Consider the following 21,620-nt stretch of genomic DNA (forward strand, 5'->3'; position numbering starts at 1 on the left):
GTGCCTGCGCGGTGGAACTAGAGAGAACAGAGTGGGAGTTTATACATGTACATTTTGCACCCTATCAGGGTCAGAGGGAAAAGGCGCGGCGAGAACCGCGAAAAGAACGACCGCGGCGCAAATGAGGGGCGAACGTGCCTGCTAGTCGAGGAGGACGATATTCGAGCGAGGAGAAATTAATGGAAAACCACGCCTCGACAATGGGTGTCGTCAATAGTCGATAACAGCTACTCCTGTTCTCTCACATGTGCCGTATACGTGCTTAAGATACGCAATAGATATGCGAGTATCAGGAATTCCTTAAACGATGAGATATACAAAGAAACACGTCCAAGAGAAAGGTGACAGATTAGATATAAAGGCACGAAACTAAGGAAGTGATGGTCGCTATATGAGTAGTTAAGCATAGGGAAATGGGAACAAAGGATTTTGATGATAAATTGAAACTTCGATGCAAATATTTTCCAAATTATTCATCTTCATGATAATATTTCGTTATATGTCTACATGTTCACACAAAATATAACAAGGGTGAGACAATTTTCAGCACCTAAAATGGGGTAGATCTTTCAAAAATTCTAAACATACGTGAAAAATCCAAAGGAAAGTCTAGCTCAACAAATTTAATGTTTCCCAAGATTTCATTTGTCATTTAAGTCAAGAGTGTATAAAATGATTCATGAGAGTACAGATAGATGCTGCCCTATCTTTTAAGGTATGAGAAAGTGAGCTAACTTAATAGTGTCTCTCAACAACTTAATTGGTAAAGGTCCAAATCGTAAAAATGTAAATACTTTTTGGACAAATATATACATACGGAAACAGACAACTCAATTTATATATGTGTATAAAGGCAATCGTACACATTACTCCATCTGAAGTAATGTTATGTTCATGGATTGGTATACCACAGTAATTCTACACATGGAGCGTTCAATCAAATACGATACATCGCAGCTGAACGTAACTTCCTATTTACATCCAAGGACCCAGCTAGGATGAGATTTTCAGCACCATTGAATCAATTAGTTCCCTACATCATGCAAAAGACATGGATCTTCATCGTGATGTCATTCAAGTCTCAAGCATAGACATTTCTCAATTGGAGCTCCCAAAACTTTATGAATGCCAGATTATACGAACGATTTGTTAAGAAATTAGGCAACATGCAAATAAATTACCAGAATACATTAAGTTCATGAATGCCTCCATAATCCTTACACAAGTCCCCATCTTTTCTTCAGTAGCGGTAATCTGGACATGTTTAAACAAGGAAGTGAATTGTATGCACATAAAATAAGAATTTAATTGCCAAAAGGACAAATTAGGACTGACAAACCGCGTTTCTGAACGGAGAACCGCAATAGGAATGGTTACAGGAATATACGATCATATCATTCATTCTAATTAGATTGCAGTAAGTTTCACAATTCTTTTGTTCTGAGAAAGATATTATCAACAGCTACCACATTGCGGAAACGTTCCTGTATCTCATCCTGGAAATCTTCAGGAGAACCAGGAACTATCAATATTATGCCTATGCTATTATGTGTTACAATTATCGGACCATAACATTTTTCTATGGCTACATATTAAGGCATCTACTTAACATTTTCAAGATGGTGGGGAAATTAGTCTTTCTTTTAGTTTTTCCGGGAAATGCATTTTGAAGAAATAAGATTTAAGTGCGAAAGCTGTGACCTTATTAATCCGCCGGCAGTCTCCCGAAAAACGAGGGCATACATTCCGAATCATTACTTGAGACTCTTTTCTCTGGCTTCTTTAAGGTTCTCTTACTCTTTGAAGGTTATTTATCATTAAATGAACTCGATACATATAGACGCTACGCTTTTTACTTTTGAGATTGTCAAAGTTCATGCTCACGGCAATCTTCCGGATAAAATTCTCGTATTCGATATTGCACTCACACGTCTTAAATAGGAAGGGGAGCTTATTTCGACATCTAAGGGGGGAAAAAATGAATGAAACAAATTCTTCATGTACTATCTTTCCATTTAAGAAACATAAACGCAATGTCAATACTTAAACAAAAACACATTTGATAAGTTTGAGTATAGAATTGTGGCTTATTTATTTAGATAGATAATTAACCAAGATATGTGTTATCACTATGACTAATATATATATACACATACATACATATATATATACACACATACATACACACACATACACATATATATATATATATATATATATATATATATATATATATATATATATATATATATATACTATCATTATTTAGCGGTTATACGAGTACGTAATAAATGCAGTCACTTTAAGTAGGTAATAACTAGGCGGAAATTAAAATATTCCAATGCTCGCGTTTTACTCCATTCGAATAAATAAATAAACAAATACATATATATATATAGTCTCCCTACCCTGATGTGTGAATTTCACGCGCAGTCGGGCTTACTACTGGGTGAACTCTACCATCACCTACCAAACCGACCTTAGGGTTGATTACTATGTTTATGGCTATATATATATATATATATATATATATATATATATATATATATATATATATATATATATCACCCTGGCAACATTAATGCGCCTCAAGTCGGTATGCTGAATTCTTCGACTTACACCTCTCTCTGAGCAAATCCACCGGGTGCAAATATGTAAGTGAATAAATAATTTCCCGGCAATGAAAAAAGTCGAATAATGATTTTCAAATGAAAGAAAACACTGAAATGTTCATCCTTTACATTTTGACAGCACCCCTGAGTTAAATACTATTCAGGTTTTCCATAAGTGCGGAAAGATGAAGTGGCCATTCGAAGTGCTAAGTCACACTAATCCGAACGCCAGAACAGTATCTGCACCTTCAAAGGTGACGATTTTCCTCATGTGCACGTAACCTCTGGTCGGGGTTGCAGGAATGCGCCAGTATCACGCGATGCTTATTGTCGTTTATCGCTGGAATGCGGGCTTGGATCTGGGAGTGCGGGTGAAGGGGAAGTGGGGTGGGGTGAAGGGAAATTGGGTGGGGCAAGGAGGGGTGTGGGGAGACGGGGGGGGGGGGGGTGGGCGGGAAGTGCGCCATTGACGCCCTTTTGTGCCTTGTATCGATTTAAGAAGTGAGCGCGCAGAAGGCTTGATGTATCTCTTCCGAATGTACTCGATTGAATTCCTTGAATTCCGTTCCCACCAAGCGAGTTTCGAATCACCAACAAGACGTACTGCTGACTTAACGCAACATAAGATCGGCGATCCGTCTTCTCTGCCTTTGGATTATCGCTTTGTGATAAATGGTGGGCGATCATGTCCGAACAACAAAAATCAATTAAAACAAAATTTTGCACTGAACACGAAAACTTAGCGTGCGGACAATGCGGAAATAACTTGTGTACAGACTCTGAATAGGAATGCCAAAAGCATATACGTACCGTTTCGAAAAATCCATCAGAGTAGATCAATTATGAAGAAGAAAATTTTTCATACTTGCGCATATAATTTATGCTAATGAAAATGAGGTAATTTGCTGAAGCAAACGTGTAACCCATCTAAATAATGAAGTACTACCTCTCTTAATTTGTTGAAAACGTGACGCCTGCACCACTAGCATAGCCAGACAAATTGGATTTGTTTCTCACGAGCTTTCCCCTCGTTGACTGAATACTTTTATGAAATGCGCATAAGTCACCCATCGCACCAAGTATAACGCATCGAAATTGACTTTAAACAGCGGTGGAAGGCGACTTTATACGAAGAAGCTTGATTCTTTTAATCTTATTGCTTACGATGTTTATACCTGATATAATAATGTATTTTCATTTACTAATACTAATGACACGGGCATTGTAAATGCTTCACTATTTTTTTTAATTGTGACTAATAATACTTAGAATGTACTGCATTCGGAAAACAAGGGCATTCAGATTTTCTTAGCTGTTTCAGCGGCGCAACATATTCTATGAAATGAAAAAGATATATTCACATACACAATTCCGTCCTCCCAAAATACATCCCACATAAGTTGAGCTTTGTTCCTTTTAAGTGACGCAATACGTTGGCCGATCGTTTTGCACTGACTCTCGCAGAAATTGCATAATCCTACTTTGATTCGGTAAGAGACCCAAGAGGGCGGATAAAGTTGGCGGCTTGCATGAGTTTTGTTGACCTAATTTTACAAATACACGTATGATTTTTCTGAAGAAGTCTTCAAATCTGCGTATTCCAGAGATAGAACCAAATGGGTTAATGACGGATGATCACGAGATTCAAGAGGGGTAATGCGATAATAAAGTGATGTAAGCGACTTGCCATCATCAGAAATGCTGCTCTAGGCATTCAGTCATACAACAAGTGGTCCAGGTTATGCAGTATGCAAGGATAGGATCTTAGAGGGGGGGTCACATAATGTTAGGCTTTGGTAGTATGTTATGTCTAACCTATTTTGCATTATTTGCCGAACACAGGCGTTCCCGTGAAAAACCCATTTTATCTGGTCCCGTAAAAAAAACTAGCAGAAATTGGTGTGAGAATTCGTGCACGCATAACGGTTAATGTGTAACCGATAAGGAGCCCGCATTACAAAAACTTGAGAGCTCATTAATCAGGGATAACCTCCTCTTAGCAAAAAGTGTGCACATAGAGACAAATTAAGGTAACTCACAAAATCCAACGTGAACTGTAAGGGATGTAGGGTCCCTCTGCAACATACCTTTTTATGTCCGAGAAAACTTCAGAAATTTGCAGTAAACCATTGAATGAACTCTCTACGAAAAGGAAAATTCACGCTTTGTGATAAACTTTGCAACATAAAAATTCTCATTCATATAAAACAGAATGGATGGATGAAGAATTTCTCGAAGCCACAAGTTCGTGAATGTTTCCGATTTCACACTGAATGAGCATTAAAATGTGAATGTCTTATCCAAAAAAAATAATGCAGGCGATATTCTAATTACCCAAGCTCACAGGTTCATAAAATTCTAAATAGTTGGCTGATAAATATATTCGTTGGACGTAGAATAAGTACAGTACAGTATTTGCCGGGGATTCGGCCGGACTGACACGACATAACTGGGAAAACAGCCGAATGGAATTCATATTACATGAAAGATTTTACACTAAATTACAATACTCCAGGGAACAATTAATTAAAACTGGTAAAATGTAAATAACATGAGTTTGGACGTAATAGGTATAAAATATTTGAATTTTTAGAGTTTGACAGTTAAAATGGATTAAATAGACTGTAAAGACACCTGTGCATCTGTCAGGGGCGATCAGCCATGCCTACAATTAAACGAAACGAAATAAATAAGACATCTCTATATCTTGAGCTGAAAATTTAAAAAGTCTGCCAAGCTCGATGGTGAACTTGGTGATTTTTCCGCATTTTTATCAAATTGATTGTTAAAGATAACTTTTCCAGGACTTTCCCGACCAGAGAGAGAACGAAAAATAACTATGGATGACCACTTAGAAGGAAGTTTACGAAAATCAAAACAGATAAATGAATAATAAAAAATAGATTAACTTGCAATGATCGAATTTCCTCTTTTATATCCACAATCACTAATCCAGCACGTTACTATAACAGTCAATTATTAAGCCATTCAAACTACGAAATAAGTCATGATATACGACGTGCTCACAATATCAAGAAAGCGCAGGTGAAACTCAGCAAAGAAATCTATGGCCACGCTATGATTTTTTGACCGCGCGATTCCTGAACAGGCAAGGAGCCGCAGCTGGCAAAATTCGCGGAGTGCGCCGCGTTGCAAATTAGCTCCCATCACTAACGAAGCAGAGCGGGAAGAGCCCAGGAGGAACTTGACCTTGGGCAGAAAATGAGGGGGTGGGGTGGGAGAGAAGAGAGGAAGACTTGCATGCGTGCCGTTCGGAAACACGCAAAGGGAGCAGCTGCGTGGGATGTGGAGCGGGGTTCAAGGGAAGGGGGAGGGTTGGGGAACGTTTGAGGACGTTGCCTCTCATCCTTTTTACCTGTTCGCGAAGTTTTCGCGGTCGTCGCGACTCGAGAGCGCGGTGGTGGAGAATCTCTCATCGTCACCGTCCGGTCCCGCGTCCCCGCCTTCCTCGCCTTCAGTAGATCCCACGGGGGTGTGCATGGTGCCGCGAATCGGGCAACTGCAAAGGAAGGAACGATAAGGTTAAGCGGGAATGGCTTGATTCCAATCGCGGAGATGCCTTTCCGTATAATAATTAAAAAAGCGTAGGAGCAGTAGCTACGCTGGTGAACATGCATGCATGTTCGACCGACTGAACAGTTATAGACATAGAGTTTTACCGTGATTGGTCAAGTGTGAGCTCAAACCGAACTAGAGCAATTAAGCGTGTGAAATTCACACTTTCAGATCAAGGAAGGCAACTTCTTTCCCAGTGCCACAATAACGTTTTTTTACAAAATTCGAGAACCCAGATGATCACATCGTTCGGTTTTATAGATGAGACTGTCAAAAAGCCGCGGTGAACACTACCAACCGGGTTTGAAACCCGTGACTACGCGTCAGTAACGAAAATCCATACCCCACTTGGTTACATTCAAGCACAGCAACACTCCAAATTCCCTCGGAATCGAAGCGCTTATATTTTTTCACTACAGTCATTTCATCGCGCTTATATCATTTCACCAACAGTATAAGTCTTTCAAGTCTGGTGCCTTATGACCCCTTCATAAGGGGTCATAAGGCACCAGCCATAATTATTAGTACATATTTGTCCATATGAGCATGATAAGCGTAGATCGGAGACTTTTTACATGTAGTAGAATAGAGAAAATAAAATTGACGAAATGGAAAACCAACGATTATGTACCAGGCATGGTAGAGGAAGATAGCCACACTATGTGCACACCATCTTGTACGCCTATCTACACCATTCAACAATAAATGTATTTGATTAAATCAACAATTTTGAATTTTTAAATAAAAAATTTGGGGTGCTTGGGTTTCATTTTCTAGCATCTGTGCATCGTGCGAGGTAAGAACGAGTACTTGAACAAGTGACCTCTCTCTATTTTATCCCGTTGGCCCAATCTACCATTATAATTTGGGGCCGCAATAATACCCTCGGTGCCACAAACAAAATCGGGGGCCGTGAACCTTTTCCAAAACTCCTCAAGTTTTGCCTGCTCTCTTCGTGAATCTAGTAGTTCAAAACCTAATGTCTCCAATGTACTGGTTACCAGTATGCTTCCTCTCTTCTAGTAGCAATTTTCAACAAATTAAGTGGATTTTCTCTCAACTTATTCCTAAATTCATATTCTCTCCTATGGATCTCAAATATTGAATGCTAATGAAAGCAGGGTAACTCTCATTAACATATGCCTTAATATGGATTCAATTTTCTAAGATTAATCATTATTTTATCCAAGTTATAACGACTATCATTTTGCACACTCAAGTGTTGACTGATTGATTGATTGACTCTTTTACACCTAGATAGGGTTTTTAATGTTTTACGCTAATAATGAACACTTTTTTGCGCCAAATCAAAAAAAATGTACTTCATAAAAGCTACAAATCAACTTTATGTTAATGCATTTTTTTCATCCGAAAATATTTTCTAAGAGTATGGACGGACGAACCATGGTGGTTCATGAGTTTCGACATGAAATGTGCATTTATTAATATTACCATGAGGAATCAATTCACTCTAGGAAGGTCATACAAAGCGGCGACACCTGGTTGTGATACTTTATGTGAAAAGGTATTTTTTTCATTGCGATGTACGTGCGTTTCTTATTCCTAAATACATACCTTACATTAAATGGGATACAGAATTACAAACATTCCCGCCAAGCATAAAATTGATGGTAAGGAACCGAAATGGTACAACAGAGACGTAAAGAGGAAAGCAACATTGCATTCACTTTTAAATTAATAATGAGATTAAGATTCAAACTTGGAAGTAGAAATGCAGTGTCGCAAAACAAGAAAAAGACGATTATTTGCGCTTACGTAATGGACACACATTATAAAAATATTAAGGCAATGGCCAAATTTAGAATCATTGACAGAAAAATAACAAAATGTAACAAATAACGTAATTATGCCAACATGTTAAACCAAATTTTCCAGTAATTCAATAATGAAATTACTAGCACACCAAAATAAACCTCTATCGCAACTAAAGAGAGAATGAGCGACTACGCTAATAAGCAATACACGTTAAGTCCCATTCCCTGAAGAAAAACCTTTAAACCTTAAAACCTTACCTTTAAAACTTAAACCTTAAAAAGCTTAAAAGGGATTTGTTCAAGATAGAAACCCTTACATAGTACAGATTTATGTTAAATTTAAGACAGATAGTTCGGCTCCCTACGAGTGGAGAACTAGTTCACATTAATTTGAAAAGCAAGACAGTCAAGATTATTAGAGTAATTACATACCAGTATCATAGACATAATTATTTACCAAGAAATTAGATTATTACACCGTTGACGACCTGCTTCCTTTCTCGGTAGTTGGTCGAATTAGGCGACACCATATGAATTGCGAAAAATTCATAAGTCACTTGACACACAGTTGAATCTTCTACGACCTCTTAAAACTAGAGAAGGGAATGCCGAGGCGGATTAAATGTTCTAAATTTCAAGAAAACCTTCGACAAGGAGCTAAGATAGACATGGGGATTTTAGGTCTTAAAAAATGCACCATGACTTTGGAAGTAAAGATATTTAAGCAATATATATATATATATATATATATATATATATATATATATATATATATATATATATATATATGAGTATTTATTCGCCGTTTGGCGGGATTTCGTGTTTGAATGTGTGTGTGTGTATATATATATATATACATATATATATATATACACATATATATATATATATATATACATATATATATATATATATAATCAAACGGATCCAACAAAATGACCTAGAATAAGTCAGGCGGTTTTGATTGACGAATTTATCCAAATTTCATTTGGAAAAACAGAATAATATACGGGTCCTCCTTAAAGAAACTGGGTTTCATAAGACAAGTGGTATAAAAATTCTACAGAAGAATAATGGAAGAAATGATAATCAACATATATCAGGGTACATTTAGTAAGCGGTCCCATTGGGGAAACTGTTAACTGATCTAAGAACTAGACAACGCTCAGAGAAAGTCCACTAGATAGGTGAAACTTTTTCAAGAAGGGAAGTGTGACGGTTTTGCTGGAGGATATTGCATGGGTGAACCTGATATCACGGGGAAAATAATTGAGATTAAGACTTTAAAAAGAAACTCTTTCTTGTCACCGAGTTAGGTACACATATGTACATTGGAAGCCCACATCACTGGCCGACTAGACCGGCCTGATAAAAGATAAGTAGATTTTATCGCTGACAGATAAGACATTTGTTCTTTCCTCGCACAATTCGCATGCATAACAAAACCTTGGTTAAGAACACAATTTTTATTGGAAAACGTTAGTGACAATTGCTATTCCATTTTCCACCTACATATACCCATCATGGGTTTAACAAATAATTCCTCAAAACGAAGTGAAATATGTCGATATCATTCTAAATGCCATGTAATTACAATCTCAATCATATCATGGTTCCAAATATCTTACACGCGCAAGAGCATATACTTTCCTGACGGTTTTAAGTGATAAATTGTTTTTCTTGTTTGGTTCATGCCCTTGTATTCTCACTATTTCACATGCCTCCCAATGCAAAATTTATAATGGCGCACACTCTAGTGGGAAAAAACATGATATATGCGACCACAGTCTGCGAGGAAAATCCCTGAATTGAACCTTAATTCCCGTTGGCTGTAGTAAGTAGTCCTGATATATGAAGCCCAAAAACGTTCACAAAAGTGATCTTATAAACCAAAAAGCACATTAAAAACATAACAGCTTTTTCTCAGTAGACGAAATTGAGGTTATCAAGACTATTCAATAAAACAATACTTATATATATATTATTATTATATATAAACAATAATTTATAATAATGAATACACATACACAGAATAATTACTTCAAGTATCGAATTTTGAAAAATCCCCTCCTAATTTTATTTACAGACTCTCCAGTTCGAATAGTGGCATGAAAATAGGAATGAAAATATTTGAGTGCTTCCAATTTATATTTACTTTAATCAATATCATATACTTTATTTTTCATAGCTTTCACTTTCTTCGAACTAATTCAGGTTCTCTTCGTCGGTGAAACACCGAACGATAATTAATTACGTACATTAATAAACAAAATTTCTCACACAACTTGAGTGAATCGATTGTTAGTTTGTAAAAATTGATCGAAAATCAAGACAAGATACTTATATCTAAATGATTATGTTACAACCGTGACGGCCTTAATCTTCCTACTCTTTCGCGTTCATCATATTGAACTATTGACCGGTTAAAAATGACTATTGGCAGAATCTTCTAAATACTCCGAGGAAGTTTTCTTTTTTGATATTCACTAGCAAATACATTCATATTTTTACTAAAACTTGTATTCCATCTAGGAAATCTAATGGCATCTTCGAATAAACATGAAAATAACTCAAGGTTAAACGCTAAACTTTAAACTAAAGTATCCAAAATCGCCGTCACGACCGTACAGTCAAATACAAATCGATGAAATATGATAAATAAAAAAAAACACTTAAGTAATAGTAACGCGACTCGACATCATAAAGATACCCACCAAACGTATTTCCCAGTCTACTACAGCACAAATTCCAATACAGTGGCAATTACAACAATTAAACACCTCTAACATAACATAACGTGAAATGGCGATCTTCACTCCTCAATCCATTTGCCAAATTCAAGCTCGGGGCTCAAAGGGGCTCTCATCTTACTCAGTGGTAGCTGTTGTTTGATGAATATCAGTCGTAGCTTTTGATTGCGTTCTCTCCGGACAGTAGAATAAGGACATGACCGAAATCATGACAACATTGATCAACAGAGTCAAAATGTTGGATAGATGCTCAACTTTGGACTTCCTCAAAGTTAGGTTGCTATTTTTCTTTTTTTATTAACTTTTAATTCTTCGGAAAGGGTTAATTTTCTCTGGTCAGTTATGATATGAGACGGGAATTGCATAATATACTTTTCTGCGTGAGAATAGGCTCGGGATAACGGTACTGGTGAACTTCGTCGAAAATTAGCACAAAAATTACTATCACGAAAATACGTTCAATTTGAGGCTAAAGAAATATTTCCACGCAAATGCCACGAGCATATTCGCACAAATTAAGCAGACTAGCGATTCAAAAAAATTATTATCTCCGGCATTTACGGAAACAACTTTGCGATTTGGTGACTCCAAAATATCAGTCAAATTATTGACAGACGTTCAGATGGCTGCTATTCTTGTACACTTCCTCACCCAAGCTTTGCGTGGCCGGATTACGTCAGCCATCAAATTCATCGTAACTTGAATAATTCTCAGCCTTTATTGTTAATGGAGCTCGGTCACGAAATAACGATTTTTTATCTTATCGTCCTTTTATCGGGAGGAAGCAGTCTACGATCACCGTACGCTTCGCGTCGTATTTCAGAAGAGAAAGGAATGCAAACATTACCAAAAGTTTTGATGCTTCACAAATACATTAGGCCAATCTCATGCCTCTAAATAGTCGAACATGTGATTGATATCCTCGGCTGCAGAATATACAACATAGAAGAGTCGAGAGATTTGATTTCATTTGCATAAAAAATATTGCCTATACCATCCACAAATCTGTAATATGCGCCCTAAGAGCATGTAATCATAATTCTCCAAATTTCTGTAAAAATAACTGTATTCCATGCGATGAATTAGAGTTAAAAGGTAACATTTCTTCAGATATAATTCGGATTATAAATGAAATGAACAAATATTCTTTGCTCATATATCTGGGCAACCAGTAATCGAAATCAATAACGACTGGCATGCTAAATTCATCACCATGCAGCCAAGGTTGTGCGTAAACACAAATCCCGCCTAAACTGGTTATAGCAGTCATCCACCATCACAGTCGTCAGTCAGAATCTGTTCGATAGGCCGGAGAATGCAGGAGCTCAATATCCCATGTACCGTGAATCAATAGCAGTAATATACTCGTAATATAGCGACTAGAACCTTGTCTCACCGTAAATAATTCTCATCTGTAAAAATAAGAAAACATTTATATCGTGCCCTAAGCGGGATCGAGCTGCAATTTTCCATCAAACAGATGCATGCAGTGCTCATAGGAGTGAATAAAATAATATCTTGACAAAAATCCCTAATAGTCAATACCTAGGAAGTACACACCTCGAAAAATCTCAGAGTCTGGGTTGCTATGATGTTGCGGAAAAAAGCCATCGGAGACCCTTGGATATTCCGTCTCGTTTCCATTATCATCCACTTTTTACCAGGATACACAGTAAATCTATGCATAAAAAGTGCTATACAACACTAACCACCTGGACCAACTACGGCAAAAGAAATACGAAAAAAGGCCAGGTTTGGCAAGGAAGAAAGTCAACTTTCATCAAGACAACGCACGCCAACACAGAAGTGTCGTTGCCATGGTAAAAATACCTGAACTAGCATACGAATTGTTGCTACATGCGCCTTATTCGCCGGATTTGGCTCCATCAGATTTCCATCTCTACCCTAAGCTCAAAATTTTCCTCGTTGGACGGAGATTATCTTCAAACAAAGAACTAACAGCCGAAGTAGACGGGTATTTAGCAGGCCTGAAGGAATCTAATTTTCGACATGGAATCAAGACACTGGAACATTGCTGGACCAATTGCATTAGCACACAGGAAGACAACATTGAACAATCAAAAAGTTTCACTGAGGTAAGTCGTTTATTTCAATTCCATTCCTAGACATGTTCTAATTACCCTCGTATAAACTTTTAAAAATCCCGCATTCATTTCACATTGGGACACATTTAAACCTTAATCACACATGCGAAAGGATATACTTAAACACACATTTGAAATGCTTTGATACGATCTCATCATCATCAGTATTTCAATCCTATAATTGTTTTTCTGAAGCCATCCATTCTTCCCTCTTCGGTGTCAATTCTCTCGCTCCCAGATGGCTTTTCTATTTTACGTCCTCCTCAATATGCTATATGTCATTGTCTCTTCGTCTTAACCGTGGGATCTTCCCTTCAGTTTTACCTGTTATCGTGTTCCTAACTAAATACTGTGCCTCATAGTGTGTCTGATTCATCTATTTCTTCTTTGTAATAGAGTTCCTCACATGGTCCTTTCCTCTTCTGCTGTTTCATATATGTACGTCCTCGTTCTTCCTTTGTGCAACTAATGTTCATCATTCTCCACCAGGACCCTGTTTCAAATGCTTCTATTCTTCAATGGTCAACTGTTCCAGGTCTCTGATCTGTAGATTGCTTTGCTTTATTCGAACCATTTGATGAACAGCTTCCATTTTGGCAACCTCAGGTTCTTTCAGCATAGTAGTCATCTCTTTTTTATAAACGCATTCTTTGCCTCAGCCATTCTTTTTCACTTGATGCGGGTAGAACTTCTCCCATCCCAAATCGTACTGCTTCCCAGGCATATGAAATATTCCACTTGTTCTACTTTCACTCCGCGAATTTTGATATCTACCCTCAGCTTCTTTCTTCCACACACAAGTTTTATAGTTTTCTTCTTACTGATGCTTATGTAAGTAATTAAGTATTATATTCCCGACGTACTTAGTCCATAACATTCAGAGTTGCATGTAGGTACTCTCATGCTTCCACTACTTCTACGTTTGTGCCATCTGCGAACTAGAACATGATAATTTCTTCACCATTAACCATGTCTCCTTTGATGCACGATTCTTGTGCTTCTTTTATAACCCCTTTTAGTTGCACATTAAATGGTGCTGAGAAGTATCTCTGTCTAACTCCATAGTTTATTTTGGCTGCAATTTCCTTCCGTTTTCCATATAAGGATGTCACCTGATTCTTGTCGCGTAAATCTTTTGTCAATGTAGTCCATTCTAAGTATTTTCAGCATCTTGACCATCTGTTTCATTCGATGTTGCTGAAGGCCTTCTCCAAGTCCACAAACACTACATATAATGGCGTGCCATAGGTAACTCTTTTTCGGCCAGCTTCGAGCTGAGTATCCCCTCTCTTACTCCTTAGTTTTTCCTGAATTCGAATTGGTTTTCCGCGAGGTTTTCTTCTAATCTTAGGCTAATTATCCGAGTAAGTACTTTCAATACGTGAGGCACTTTCTTCGTTTTTCCACGTTTACCTAAAACACACGCTACAGTACCTAAGAATTGGGAAGAAAAAGAAAGCTGCGGTTACCCAAAAGCTTTTCACATTTCGAGAGGCTTACTGTCATTTATCTGAATTTTATTCGATAGGTCTACTAACATTGACAGGCAACAGTGGATTCCGCAGGGTATCTGGCGGGAAACATTAACCTAATAATGCAGGAACTGCCTAGAAATATTTATGTGCCCCCGTATATACGAGTTTTAGGGATATTTCCACATTTTACTCACGATAGAAATTTGCCTGCCCAAAGCTGAAAATAATTGGTACATATATAGAAGTGTAACTCATGCTCAGTGAATTGGGATTCTAATAAAATGCTGTATATATCTGATAGGTGCAGCAAAACAAGTAGGCATAAGACTTGATTTTCGACTGACAATTAGCCTATTAATACTTAGATATATATTATTAATCATCTGATTTCTGGTTGTTACTAAGTTATACGAGTAAAGTGCATACTTATGATATAACAATATTGAGAATATCAGGAGGCTCTATTGAAAATTAAGGATCTTAATATTATTAGTGAAAGTTCTTTGTTCGAACTATCTGATTTGGATACTCAAGTGCTGCAAAAGTCTTGGTTAACTATGGTATAAAATAATTTCACTCCGTAAAAAATCTCAGTAATGTATTTGTTAGTGATAAATAAGGTTAGCCTCCTTAGAATTGAATTGAACAATTAGAGATGAGCCATTTAGAATCACGATTCCGGTAAATTACTTATCTGGTAATAATTCTACTTCGAAAATGATATTGACAGGCTTTTAATGGCTATGTGTTGACGATGCGTTATATATACAGGGAAATATCTAGTCATGAAAAGAGAGTAACATTAGGTAACGACCAAAATGCAATTGAAAATTGGTGCGATACATGGGAGCTATAATTAAATTTGAGTTACTGTGCTTAGATAAATGTTCGGAGGAAAAGTATTTAACCCGAAAACATCTACACTATGCAGGGAAGGTTATCGCATGAATATATACGACTCTGTGGGAGTGTGTTTGCATGAATATGTTGCTTTTGCATGTGGTTTTATTTTTTTACGGGAGTTGACCTAACTTCCTCCGCCCGACGCCCTTGCAGCGGCTTGCGGGGTATTAAGCAGATGTAAATCTCGATGTCAAATGCATTGGTCCATTCGTGGAAATATTTTATACTTCCTCCCAAAACTCCGGAGTAAATATTGTGTCTGTGGAAGAGGGATTTAGTGGCCAAATAACCTTGCGGAATATTTTGGTTTAAAATAAAGTACATTTTAATTAGGTTTAAAATAAGTACCCATTAAAATCAGAGAAACCAATAAGCTTCGACACAAATCTAATGCTAGTTCTCGCCTCTAGTGCGTTCGTAGTCTATTGTATATCCGCCAATTTGTCCACAATAATAGAATTTAATAAATATATTCCAAAACCATAAGATTCAGGAAGTCTTACCAATTTAAACATCCTCCTCTCCTCGTCCAACCTCCGGAGCCACTATTAATTGCTGCTTAAACCTCTCCCACTATCGACCATTTTGTGAAATGCATCGTGCCAAAATACGGTGATTAACAAAGAATTTTTACATCACTTGAAAAAATAAATATTTGATGAATAATAGAGGGAATGTTTCCTGTAGAATAAAAAAGGATAACATCCTTACCGTTCCTTCTCTCCCTTGTCAAGAGATCGACCCTGGAGCGAACCTCCCGAAATCCTTAGGCTTCGATTTTTTCGGGCGGGGCGAACGGGAGGTGTTGTCTCGGGGTCGCCTGAGGTAGAAGGCAAATCTGCAGAGGGGTGACCTAGGGATACGACAAAAGATACCTGATCGTTTTACAGACAATAAACACAGCATTACTCTAAACTGAAGAGAAAATAACTAAAAGTATCGCGAAAATTAATATCAGTAGCTTCAACACAGACAGGAACTAATGTCGACACAAATGAACAGATTCGTAGAGAAGCAATTTGACGGGGATCAGAACTTTGACGGGGAGAAGACAACTCACTGTGAAAGAAGACGCCACGAAAGCTAAACAGGCTATATTAATTGCAGGGTAGACATTGGTATGCTACGGTTTGATCCCCGTGAAAGTGACGTTTTTCTCCACGAAGTTCTCACATCAGTGATGTGACGAACGGATTGATATTTCCCTGATTGTTCACTCGTTGGTGATATGATACACAGTTCTCTATTTAAGTAGGGACATTAACGACTAAAATCGAACGATAAAATGGATACCTACAAGCACAAATATACAACGATCACCATAATATCTAGTCTACTATCATCAACAAATATCACTTTTCACCTTAGCCTGGGAGTGGCAAGGTTGGTTTTATAAATTACCTGATTGGTAAAACAGAAGTTGAATATTCTCTTCTCCCTAATATAGCTTAACTCCTTATAATCGATCCCTTCATGTTACAGCAAGATAATAGCACTGAAATAATGAATTTTGTACTACGTAAACGAAGTACGTATTTTAAATGAGGACTGCCTCGGCGCGAGGGAATTTCAACGGCCGAGGCAACTAAAATGCTCGACAATTTTAGGGTCACTTTTTACAAAAACCACACTTAAAACCGGCGATTAAATAGATAAGCATATTTATTTACAAAAATAGTTTTAACTGATATTTGTTCAACCTATTCATGTTACCTAATCACTGTGATAACACATCAAGGATAATAGGGAAAGTGCATGAAGGCATTAACAACGCAATTTTATGAATTGCTATCCGATAAATTTCTTTTAAAATTATATTAGAATAAAATTAAAGATAAGAGTTTTTGATGAATGCCAACAGAAAAAAGGTCTTCCGAAATAACTGCATGGATTTGTGTAAAAATACTGCTTCAAATATCACAAATTATGCACTCCACTCATGTTAAAAATCTTTCTTGTTTCACCGTCAAAAGATAGTTAACAAAAATAATAAATTATGAAGGTTAGATCAATATTAAGGTTTGATAAAATAAAACTAAAGCAAACTAAAAGTGCGAATTGAAAGTGTTCAGGAAATACCCAATTACCGCAAATTTCCCCAGATATTGTTCCGATATGAGAACTACGTAGAATTTCTCGTCCTTATCCTAGTAACAATTTTCTTAAGTACAGATGAACCAATGTAGAAAAAAATAAATATTACTCTGAAGCGACTAAAGGTGGATTTGAACGATGCACTTCATTATGCTGCCTTCAGAGAGGAGGAAAAATACGGAGAACGTAGACCCGTGACCCCACCTGGAGGTTCAGCAACAACGTGAGGTGTTTTCTTTCCAACTACGCGATTCAATCGAATACCGTTAAATCTTCGATCACCAAAATAAACACGAAAAGCATTAACCCTAGACACTATTGGCTACGTTTCTTTGTTTGAAACAGCAATGTACCTCTGAATTTGCTTAGGGTAGGCTGAACAAGTGAAAGTGCATTTAGGAAGGTCATGATAAGTTCTGACCTGGAAATTGCGAACATATGCTGCAAAATAAAAACTCAAATTCGATGATTTGCAGTTCCGTTTTAGGCGAACTATAACAGCAAACTTTGGGTAAACTCAAATGTAATTAAATCAAATTTTAAGATATATTATATATACTGTTACTGAATAAGTTAACGCTACCCAGGCTGAAGGGGAATATCAGTTGGGAGGTAGAATGAACTGATTCTAAAACAGTGACATAAAACAAAAGCCCAGATTTCTTTTTCAGCAAATTTGCGGATTTTACTGAGATTGACAGAAGAACTAGTAATGAATTTTCACACTCATACTTGCAATCGGAGTGGTCCGCTCAGAATCAGAAACAATAGCTGTCACCATACGGAAGGGTTCGTGATAAGCCTTGAAATCCAGCGTCGGAAGTACTCAGAATCCAGCTAAAGTTCAGCGCACTTAGGCAAACGACAAAAACAAGTGTAATTCTTTAGGACGCATGGCGCTGCCCGCAATGTGAGAGAATTTCTCGCAGCTGCAACACGTATGAGCACAAGCCACGCCACCTCACAAAAGCCATTCACAGATGCAACTATCTTCCGCGTCCTACACCATTTCTCCCACACACGTTTTTATTGACGACCCTTTCAATTTGTGAGAATAAAAACAAAACGGGTGTGCAACTGTCCACAAAGGCACGGGTAGAAGGGGGCGGAGTGAAAATTAAACATCGGGGGGGGGGGGAAGAAAGGTGTAGATGCTGGCGCACTCTCGCGGGCGTATTTAGTATTGATCAGAGCGCGACCCTGTCCACAAGAGGGGGGCAGGTAGGGGGAAGGGCTCACGTGACTCCCATAGAGGGAGAAAGAAGCGATGGGAGGAGTATCAAGATGGGGGATATCGCAAGTGAGGGAGAGGGAGTGTACAGTTTGTACGGGCAGATCGTGAAAGAAGGAAGAACGCATTCGTCCGCGGATGATGATGATTGAATTACCGTCACCGCGGTAGGCTTAAGTTGCTACATTCGAGTAATCCAAAGCCCAAATAATCGCATTCAACATTTGCTCGCACAATACGATTTACAGAGATCTCTGGAAGAAAAAGCGCAAGGGACAAGAAATCGAGGAATATTAATTTCGCAACTTCTTAATCAACAAACTATTTGGATGCGTATACATTCTTACATACTGGCCGTCTACCAATGAGACGCCTAGGACGGTGTTCAACAGCAGGCGGAAGTTTAGTAGGATCAGCGAAGGAAAGAATCGATAATTCTCTCTCAAGGCACCAACAAACACGCACACACCCCCTTTTCATGCCCGAATGCATTGGGGGAGAATTTAAATGCTTTCCACGAACTGAATGAGGAGCTCACCAACGGGCAGTGCATGGAAAAGGTGTATTTGGAATGAAAAGCCACCACAAGATCATTTACTTTCGCGGTCAACCCTGTGCATGCCATGTTTTGTGTAAACAATAGCTTTTATTAATAAATCTGTATAGTTACCAACGCTTAGTGTTATCTCGAGGTCATCGAAATGACACCAACAGAAGTTCTTTGGCATTAAATGACAGGTGTGAACGACGAAACATATTGCTGCGGGGATTCATATATGAATCTCATACACGAAGGAAAAATTCGGATTGGGGACCCTCGAGAAAAACTGCTTACACCCCATGGGATATTCTTTCCATAAAATTATTGGAGACAAAGAGTCTATCACTCCTTCGTATTTCTTACCGGGGGTTGACGTCGAGGATTCGCCTCTTCTCAAAATGTTTTCCTCCGTGTCACCCGAGACATGTCCCTCCCTCTGGAGAGACGCCACCCTTCAGGACCCGGGAGGAGGCAGCGGCCTGCGGCGCCTCCTCGGGATACCGGATCACTCACGCTCGCGCACACACTCACTCACAAAAGCACGCGAACTCTAAGGGAAACCAAAGCACGACCTGGCCGACGTCCGTCCGTTCGACTGCCGCCGCTGCTACCCTCTCCACTCGGACGATGTTTCGGCTGCAGCAGCGAAGGGATGCGAGGGTGGGGGTCTGAAATGGGGGAGGACGCGGTTGAAGTGGAACTCCAGGGGAAGGGGACCACTAGCGGCGCCGAACGGTGGGTGGGGGCAACACCGAAGGCTCCTGGCGGGAAATTCACTCGGTCGCTCGTCACGGCTTACAAAGGTGCCGCCAAAAGGGATAAGTTGGCATGGGTCGGGAATTGAACGCCGACACGCGAAAAAGAAACAGGAAATCCACAATCAAATGATCTACCATCAATCTAATTATTAAAGAAATCCTTCACCAGTCAGGGGTGGATCTTCAGGTCCCTCCTTTCATTTGACTCTTGAACCGACTTTCCTCGTGTCCTCTTCTCACCAGCTCCTCCTCACCACCCCTTCCGGCTACTCCTCTCGAAAACAGGTTTTGAGTCGCCTCCTCGACGCCCCCCTTACTCCACCTCTCGCAGGTAGGTCTTATCCTCTTTTTCAGTCCTTTCCTATCCACAACAATGGTCCCAATGGATGGAGGGAGGTAGGCACTAAAGAAAGTTGACCCCTCTCACTTTTGGGTCTCTCCGCACTTGTTCCTACTTGTCACCAGGTAGAGAGAGGGGTGGTGAGAAACGAGACTGCGAAACCACCTGACCCGACCAAGAAAAAAACCAATTGAGAGAGCGTCACCCCTTGGCTATTCCTAGGTATTTGTGCCGTGCTCTTCTCGCATACACAAGCGTTCACTGCTTTCGCGCACGCAGCGATTGTTAAGATTCACGGGAACACCCAAGTATGGGAGGAAGGCTATGGAAATAAAGATAAATCCAAGCCGCTAAACGATACAGGCAGGTAGGTAAATCGGAAGAGTGTGAAACACCTGCTCGTTGAAGGAAGTGCCTAAATTCCCGGCCTGCTCTGAAGCGGTCACTCCTTCGACCTGGCCCGCCGTGTGGGAGAATGGAGGTGAGAGCAGTGACTCATCGTTGTTGGCGGGAGGGGCGGCGAGGGGTGGTGCGGTGCCGGGGACCGACAGGAGAATCGAAGGTGAGGCGGGAAGGGAGGAAAGGGAGCGGCAATGGAACGAGCGGGCAAGAGTGGGGAAGAGGGTATGTGGTGAAATAAACACCAGGGGTTGGAATTGCGCTATGGAGGGAGGGAGGCTGGCCACCGCGCATGGCAGCATAAGTAAGTGGTTGTTGAAATTGGGAATGGAGTATTTCCTCACGAATTCCTCCTCGAATTTGCGAATCCGACTGCTTTGCCATACCACACACACTGTCACTTTTTCCGCCTTCATATAAACCACCATCTGTCGAGATCATTTGAGAGATGGCGCTTGACTTAGTCGTCAGGACTACTATATTTCAATGCGTGAGTAGGAATTTACTATATATTAACCTGTGCATTATACATCTATTTAGTCCGTTCAAGTAAAGTTATTTTACGACCCAAAAATAACGATCATCCTTATTTAATTTCCTTTGTGTGGTGCAGTCTTTTTCATTTGTTTTGTTGAATTACTTCGAAGTCTAATTAAATTGTTCATACCTTCCCAATGTATTACGACTCGATGGTTTCTCAAATCAAGATATTACTTTTTAACTTGAGAATTTAAAGTTTATTTCGTAATCAGGTACTATCTTAGAACTTGCTTAGAAGAAGCACTGATGCAAAGATCCACGTCTTTATTTTCAAAGATTTAAATTATTACTTCGCTAGTGCCTTTGAGGACACGATTACATACTAACATACAATATTCACGTGAATGGATACATTTTCAAATTAAAACCATATCTATATCTAACGACTGCATATATTATTGATGACACTTAGGAATTTATTCATTCCTGTCTTATCTTTTCTTTTGTCTTGGAATTAACTATCATGAAAACGTTTGGACTTTTATTGCTGTATTTTGGGCAGTCCTTAAGCCGAGCACCAA

The 21,620-nt window shown here is 38.9% G+C and overlaps 1 protein-coding gene across 3 annotated transcripts in view; it reads right to left on the reverse strand.

The window, feature by feature from the left end:
* wnd (Mitogen-activated protein kinase kinase kinase 13 wallenda) overlaps positions 1-19,977 on the reverse strand; it is a 69,908-nt gene extending 49,931 nt beyond the window's left edge. For 2 of the 3 annotated variants that reach the window (XM_071586686.1, XM_071586685.1), the window contains exons 1-3: positions 18,023-18,393; positions 15,908-16,049; positions 5,989-6,132 (exon numbers count right to left, since the gene is read on the reverse strand). In XM_071586686.1, coding sequence (XP_071442787.1) covers positions 5,989-6,132; positions 15,908-16,049; positions 18,023-18,071 — 335 coding nt within the window. In that variant the 5' untranslated portion in view covers positions 18,072-18,393. Of the gene's footprint in view, positions 1-5,988; positions 6,133-15,907; positions 16,050-18,022; positions 18,394-19,425 lie in introns of those variants that run through there. The other variant, XM_071586687.1, reaches the window with a different exon arrangement.
* Between the last annotated feature and the right edge of the window lie 1,643 nt (positions 19,978-21,620).

This window comes from Hetaerina americana, unplaced genomic scaffold (genome assembly GCF_022747635.1).
Source record: "Hetaerina americana unplaced genomic scaffold, ioHetAmer1.1.p SCAF_24, whole genome shotgun sequence".
Lineage (NCBI taxonomy): Eukaryota > Metazoa > Arthropoda > Insecta > Odonata > Calopterygidae > Hetaerina > Hetaerina americana.